General features: G+C 50.4%; 1 protein-coding gene across 1 annotated transcript in view; it reads right to left on the bottom strand.

Moving 5' to 3' along the window:
* Positions 1-4,587: 4,587 nt before the first annotated feature.
* The window catches only part of ZMAT4 (zinc finger matrin-type 4), a 45,934-nt gene continuing 42,520 nt past the window's right edge, over positions 4,588-8,001 (bottom strand). The window contains exon 7 of the mRNA XM_027744343.2: positions 4,588-5,032. Within this exon, the coding sequence (XP_027600144.1) occupies positions 5,017-5,032 (16 nt within the window). The 3' untranslated portion in view covers positions 4,588-5,016. The remainder of the gene's footprint in view (positions 5,033-8,001) is intronic.

Genomic DNA, 8,001 nt, shown 5'->3' with positions numbered 1-8,001 from the left:
TGAAGCTGAGTTGTTTTCAAGTCTGGATCTAGCTGGAGCTTCTTGTTCCTATTCCAGACCCAAAGAAGAATCTGTTGCCCTAAAGCCCGTCCAGTCTCTAAATCTATGGACTGGATACTCTAATTTCACTATAAACCTAATTATCCCATAGCCTTAGATCCTCACTACTACAACACTAATAGTAAATTACATAGGACTAATTATGAGGGTGAAATAAGCACCCGAGCAGTGCTGGGGAGAGGCTGCAGCCAGGGCATTTGGAGAGGGTTTGGGCACAAGGGCAGTGATCTCACCCTCCTGTTTCCAGAGCCTGCAGGCACTTACTGCTCAGTGGCCCCAGACAATGCCCAGTCAGAGCACCAGAAAGAGCCCATCACCTCACTTTTAGCTCTGCTCTCTGAAGTTTTAGCTCAGTGGGGATGTTGGTTTTCCCTACAGGGAAAACCTTTAGATCTTGTCCTCCTTTTTCCTCTGCCTTTTCCAATTTGGCTCAGGGGTAAACTTACCACAAATCCCCGTCCAATTCCATCGGGAATGAAGCAAAACACGACAGTCTCTCCGTCACCTCTCGGTCTGTTCCAGGGATGGATCCTGAAGTCTTGCAGGTCTGACACACACAGTCCTCAGGGCCTCAGTGCCCAGGACTCCCCAGCCAGCAGACTGAATTCTGCAGAACATTGGCCCTTCCCTCTGCCCAAGTCAAGGCAAAAATGAATCAGAGAATTTGGGGGGGAGGGCGGGGAGGAATCATTTGGCATTTTTTACATTAGCTTAGCCTTTTTACCGAGATCCATTTTAATGCACCACTGCACTAATGAACTAAAAATCTGCATTAGAAAGCGAGTCATGGTGGGAGCAATGGACACAGCACCCTGGTGGTTTAGAGATGCACCACCTGAGCTGGACTCGGGCCAGACCCCCCTGTTCAAACAGGGGGAGCAGCCAAAGGCATCCCCTGAGCAGCCGGGGCCTGATGCCAGGGCAGGCTGAGCAAAGAACCCCCAGTGGTGCCCAGCAGAGCCAGAGCCCCGCTCCTGGCAGCCCCAACCAAAACGCCCAGTGGCACAAACCTCTGCAGGGCTGAACACAGAGGCAGCCTCCTCACAGCGTCCACCCGAGGGCCCCCCTCGTCCCTGGCACTGCACCATCGTGTTCCTGGCACCGGCAAAGCTGGGTTTTTCATCCCTTAATGCTGTGCACCTGCTGGGCTCCACATTCCCTAACGCAGACAATAATTTCCTCATTAGGAGAAGCCATTGAATCGATAGCACCGAGCAGTGGGTGAATCGAGGTCGTTTGTCTGCTAAGACCAGCACTGCTCTCATTAAATGTGCATGAGCAGCACCCCCCTCACTGCAGGGCTCACTCTTCCTCCAGCTCCTTCCACGGGCTGGTTTTTCCGCGGAATTTTCCTCTGCATTTCCCATTTCTACTGAGTGAAGCTCCCCTTCGCTCAGGGCTCGCTCTGAGCCGCTCCACGAGCCCTCTCTCACCCCACTCCTCCTGAACGTGCCACAGCAGCCACGTTCCAGCTGCCCCTGCTGCCACTTGGACCACGGGAAGCGGCTCCACCGGCACCGGGATGGATGGCAACGCCAACACCTCTGGAGCTGGGAAAGGCTGGACCCTGGAGAGGAGGCAGTGCCGTGGTTCATGATGGCACGTTAACTGTTCTGGGTTGCTACAACAAACAGCTCCCAGCCCGGGGCCACCTTTTGCCATTTTCCAAGTTAAAAACGCCAGACAGAACTGTGGTATTTAGCCTGGAGCTGCCACAACAGGGAGAAATCCTGTCTTAGTCTCCTGGTAAATGATCCTTGTTATAAGGGGAAAAGAAAAGACTAATGAATGCATCCATATGAGCCATCAAGAGCAAAATAAAGGCAGAGATAAAGGAAGATAGAGGCAAAGAATGGACATGTTTTCTGCCAATGTCATTCTTCATACAATAGATGCAGTTTCTTTCTTTCCTCAGATGGGAAGATGGGCTTGACACCATCTCATCAACAGCAGCTGTAATAAGAGTTCCTTGCTATTAATATGCAAATTGAAATGCACACACTGATTAAAACCATGTTAGACAAAGGCTTTTGTCAGAGACCCACGAGCAGGAGACGGGGCTCGATTAGGGAGCAGTGGCCCTCTACAAAATCCATCATAAAGTCCTACACTTGAGCCCAGTGCAGTAACTTCATGGGGAACACACTGCAGTGCTAATGGATACCTGCTCTCTCTCCTGAGATCCCAAAAGTTCAACCCCCAAACTGGGTCCCACCTGTCTCCAGAGGTGCCCCAGCCCTGGGGGTCCTGCACAGCCCCTCCTGGTGGGACAGGGCTGGCAGCTGGTCGGGTCAGCAGCCTCAGACAGGAGCAGGGAGCTGCCAGCACAGCCCCGAGGAGGAATCAGACTTCCCCATACTTAATTTGGAGACTATGGAAGGTGGTTTTAAAGGTCAGGACTTGCTAATTAAGTTGATGCAATAGGAACTTAACAAAGGAAGCAGCACTTGGGTACCAGGAGCATTCTCCCCCTGTGATTAATCTCTGTGTGAGGCTGTCTGGGGCAGCCTCACGTTACACCCCGTTGCCATAGAGCTCTGTTGCCTCCACACGGAGCCAGATAAAACCACACACTTGTGTTGTGCTGTGTCTGAGCACAAAACACCACAGTGTCTTGCCCCCAAAACACAACGTGGCACATCTGCACCAGAGCCTAGAGAGCTGCGTTATTACAGGCAACAAATCTAATAAAACACATCCAAAAGATTACAGTTCCAGTGTTAATAACCACATTTCCAGCTGTCTCCCAGTGACAGCACTATTCCAGTTAGCACTGCTCTGCAAAGTTTGTGTGGGGTGACACCCAGCCAGACTGATGACAAGTTATTGAGATTTACTTCCCTTACAGAACATCTTGCACAGAATTTTAAGCTGGGAAAACATTTGGCCAGAACAAAACTAAATTCTGTAATGTATAGATAGATGGAATGCATGAAAAATGCAGAGTGTGTGTCTGGTTTCTTTTTAATTAAAAAAATACATGCAAGTGTTTTCACCCTTCAGTTTAAAGTAACCCTGGGGGACACAATGGTTGCACTGAACCATTTTCAAAGTTCTCTGATACATCCACTCACAGTGTTTCAGCCTGGGGTGGTTGGACCAGGCTCGACATCAGAGATCTGGCAGCATTTCTGCAGGGATCACTGACTTACCACGAGGAGATTTGTCCTTTTATGTCTTGCTTTGAAGGCCTAATGAACTTAGGAAAAGCAAGAGATTAGAAGGATTTAGGAGCCAAAGCCTGATTGACTGGACCAGGACAATATTTGCAACAAACCCAAACGTTGCACTGCTCTGTCACCCCAGGAGAGCTGGGGGGAGGTGATGGGGCACCTCACCCTCACTCACCTGCTCCTCACTCACCTGGGCCGTGTGGGAGGTGGGATGTGGGACGTGGAAATCCCACTGGCAGCGCTGACCCTCCTGCTCTGAAGGGCCACAGGACAAACCTCCCACCCGAGAGGTGCTGGAGGGGCAGAAAGTCTGGATCTTCCTAAATTAGAGACAGGACCTCTGCCTTTACTCATCCTCTTAGACCAAGCAAGCCACCAGCTCCGGGCCAGGTCCCAGAGCCAGGGCAGGAGGACAGCCAGCCTTGCACAGGCTGGGAGCAGAGGCCAGGTCTGACCCAGCTCACTGCAGAGCTGTCTCCACACCTGCCTGGGGAAAGAAATTGTGCTTGTGCTGTAATTAATTTGCTGCAATTAGCTTGTAGTGATTACTAGAGCACACAGTTAGAGGATTTTTGTTTTTCTCTGCTGACAAAAACTCCTCTGCAGCACCCTGGGTGCCGCCTGGGGGAGGACTCCTCTGGGGGAAGGAGGCTCAGAAGAGTCAGCCCTGCACCCGCATGACTGATGTGCCCTATTTCTGTAAATCATTCTCTCTGTAAAGAGGCAGTTTAGCTTCAGGAACACTGGCAGCTTGTGTTATTACCCAAAACACAATAAATGAAACCACCCCACAGCTACGAAACCCAAGGAGATGTTTACTCATCTGTGAACAACCCATTCTCCTCCGCACACGAAAGGCATCGATGCGAGAGCACAAATTAATCACACAGAGCCTCTGCAGTGGCTCCACTGGCCCCCCTGAGCGAAGGAGGTGATGCTGGAGCACCCCTGACCCATCCCCTGGCGGGACCAGAGGCTCAGGCAGAGCCCAGGGGTCGAGGCTCCCGCCCAGCAGAGCTCCAGGATGCGGAGCAGCGAAGGTCACTCCTCTGCCTCGGCTCCTTCTCTCTGCTCAGACTCCCAGAGCAGGCACAGGGACGAGCTGCTGCTGGCTGGTGGGCACAGCAGCGTCCAGCCTCGGGCTTGCATCAAAGTCCACCAAGCAAACAGCTTCTGTCGAGCCTGCAGGAATCCCACCAGCAGGGAAAAAAGGAATTTACCCTTTCATTTTAGTGTCCTTTGCTCATGGAACCATTTGTTTCTCCAGAGACAAAGAGGGAAGGAAAAAGCTCATCCGTTACACAGTCCCTGTGATTCACTGCTGTTGCTCTTTATGTTGACACAAACCATGCTGGAGAAGGTGAAGAAAGTGTATTTATTTCTGATTGAAGACTGATTACATCACTATCATGGATAATGTAATAGAATAATCTTATGCTCTTGGGAGAAATCTAAGAATAAATATGAAAAAGTAAAATAGTTTGTTTCCACTGTCCCTGAAGATGACTGATGAATAAGTGCTGTATTTACAGGATAGTTATCATACTCTAGACTCTGTGCTGAATAAATATTGTCCTGAAAGGGTAAAAAAATCCATCGAAATATTTTAACTCACCACAAAATTAAAAAAAAAAATCCATGTATTTGTCCAAAGCGAAGGTTAGTTACATGTTAATTATTGAATCCACACGGGATCATTGTCCAAGGAAGCCTCCTCTCTGCTGACCCGCTCCTCTCTGCAGAAGCAGCATCAGTGCTTGTCCTCGTCCCCACTGACCAGCTACTACTGGTTCTTCAGGCTGCAAGAGAGAACCAAGGCCAAAGTCACACTCCATCCTGTGGTCCCTGTCCCACTCCATCCTGTGGTCCCTGTCCCACTCCATCCTGTGGTCCCTGTCCCACTCCATCCTGGTGGTCCCTGTCCCACTCCATCCTGTGGTCCCTGTCCCACTCCATCCTGTGGTCCCTGTCCCACTCCACAGATCTGCCCGTGCACTGTCCCCCCGTGCCTGGGCAGAGCTGAGGGGACCCAGCATTGGGCAAACCCACAGTTCTCCACAGAACCACCAAAGAAATGCTTTATGTGATCCAAGGGGAGACTTCAGATCTAAAAAAAAAATAAGTATATAAATAAACTCTTTCCATCTAAAGCACGTTTGCAATTTTAAGGACTTTTTTTTGCATTTTGTCAAAGAAAATCCCCATAGCAATTCAGAAAAAGTATCCTTTCTCTAGATTCTGAACTCGAATTTAAGAGCCTCACAAACCCTGCCCAACTTGCCCCCCTCCATGGCCCAGCTGATGAGAACTGGAATTGGTGTTGGCAAGCTCAGGTTTGTGCTTTGAGCACTCAGCCCAGTGTTTGGGCTTTACATTAGAAAAATTAATCTGTACACCTGACACCATGACACAAAGTTGCACAGGTCATTCTGGGGCTTTCAAATTACGATCAAAACAGAAGATATCAGAGATATCTTATTTTCACTTACATTAAAAGGGAAGGGAGGCAATTTAGACCTATAATGAGAGAAAGTATTACACACTCTCTTCACAGGCAGTGCAATTATTCAGCTGCTCTCTGGAACTGAAACAATGACAAATTAAAATGCCTTTCAATTCTATCTACCTCTTATAACTATTCATCTTCTGGAGCTGCTATTGATCTAAAGGCTTCTTTAGGCATCAGACACCACATGTTACAGAAAGCACATGGAAATGTTACTCTTACCAACAAAAGCTGCAGCCACCAAGGTAAGAGCAAACTCATTTGGCTTGGGTGTGTAGTGCATGGTAGGACTCGGGGATTTACTCCAGTTTCCAGAAACGTATTGGAAATCCTTTATCAAAGAACCCATTCCTTCTGGGTGAGGGTGCCCAGGAGGAGCCCGACCTTCTGGCACTGGAGACAGGGCTGGAAACACCCAGAGGGAACAGAAACCCTGCTTGGCATCAAATGTGCCCCAAATGGAGCTGCCCAGGCGTCGGCTGTGCCAGACACACAGACCCCAGGACGAGCTGCAGCCACAACAGGCTGTCAATATTTGTTCACACCTTCCTAAACAGACGGGAGAAGCGAGGGAGACGCAGCCATGGGGAAGGCTGACATTTCTCCAGGCACGATATTTACACTATTTTGATTAGCTCTGATTCCTGAATAGCCAAGCAGCTTATGGTGATAAACGCCCTGCTCCAATTAGGCATCTGGGTTCTCAACCAGGGAAAAAAAAAAAAAAAGGAAAGAAAAGGAAAGAGGAAAGAGCCCACCCAGGCCCAAGCCTGCTGGCCCTGCTCCTCAGCAGGACATCGACCATCTGGGTTTCCACAGGGTGCAGCCCAAAGTCAACGAAGGGCTGTGCAGGAAGGGCTGCAGAGCCACCTCCCCGACTGGGCATGACCATTCCCAACTCTTTAGAATTCATTTTGACCACTGCATTGGTTTTACCCCAATGACAGCTGCAGGATCGGGTCCCCTCTCTGCAAAAGCCCTAAAATTAATCAGGAACCTAGAGCTGGAAAGGGAAACCCAGACGTGTATTAGCATCCAGGAAAGCGTAAATGAGTGGTTATAAAACCCCGGAATACATTTGTGAGCTCTAGATGTGGCAGAGAGGCCTGGCTGATCAAAGAGACAAAATGAAGGCGAGAAGAGAAAATTCTTCTTTATGGAAGTGGTAATCATTATCCCCACACAGTCAGACTCTTAATTACTAGGGCTGGATCTCAGCCTCCCATCACTGACAGCCCGAGTGGTGGAGGACAGCTCCCAGCTCAGCTCCCAGCTCAGCTCCCAGCTCAGCTCCCAGCTCAGCTCCCAGCTCCCAGCTCCCACTCCCTGGCACGTTATTGCAACGTGTGATGGATCCACAGCCAGCCCAGGGATGGCACTGACCCCAGATGTGGGTCTGGGCTCTCTGGTCCTTCGACCCACCCGCCCTGAGGAGCTGCCTCAGACCCAGGCCCAGGCCCTCTGGAGCATCTTCCCCAAACGCAGCTATTTTGTCCTGGCCTCAGCAATGTCCCAGCCCGTCCCCAGCCTGTCCCCAGGCCCTGCCAGGAGGGAAATGCTTTTTGCAAAGCCCCAGGGTAAACATTCCACACAAGCATTGCTCTGACCCGTGGAATTGGAGGATCCTCTGGCTCCTTCCACAGCTACCTGGGACCTTTAATCCCTGTTGTTCGCTGCAAATCACTTTGAGCAGCGATTTCTCCCCTTCGCAGTTTACATAAAGCAGAAAAGAGGGAGGTTTTGTTTCTGCCAGCCCACAGCAAGCAGTGAGGAGCCAGGCTGGCACGTGCTTCCCTCCCAACCCTTTGGAGGACACCTTCACAGCTGGCATTTTGGCTGCTGCTGGTCCCCCCAGGACAGAGCTGCTGGTGCCCACCAGGGCTCAGCCTGGCACCCTGCCCAGCACTGCTGCTCCACTGCTCCTCTGGGGGGAGGAGGGAGGGAGGGAGGGAGGAGATTAAAAAAACCCACATCTATTTCTGGAAAGCAAGTCAAACAATGACTCAATCATCTCTACGCAGTTCATAAATCCCTAATTAAAGGTTTTAGTGCTCCTCCCCGCTGCAGATGTTCCAGAGTCCATCCACATCCCAAAACCTGCTCCGTGCATCTCCCGTCAGAGCCCGAGCAGAGCACGTTCCCACACGTTCAAGGCAGCATTTTACCTTAATTTTCAAATACACAGCTCAAGTACCTGCACCCTGGAGAAAAAGATGGGAGCTGGCAGATGTATCTGCTTTGCATATTCACTGGCCGGAGGGA

Source organism: Pipra filicauda, unplaced genomic scaffold (assembly GCF_003945595.2).
Source record: "Pipra filicauda isolate LSUMZ 115617 unplaced genomic scaffold, ASM394559v2 scaffold462_size518177_pilon, whole genome shotgun sequence".
In the NCBI taxonomy this organism is placed as follows: domain Eukaryota; kingdom Metazoa; phylum Chordata; class Aves; order Passeriformes; family Pipridae; genus Pipra; species Pipra filicauda.
The sequence above is the reverse complement of the archived record's forward strand: the minus strand, read 5'-3'. Positions and strand labels throughout refer to the sequence as shown.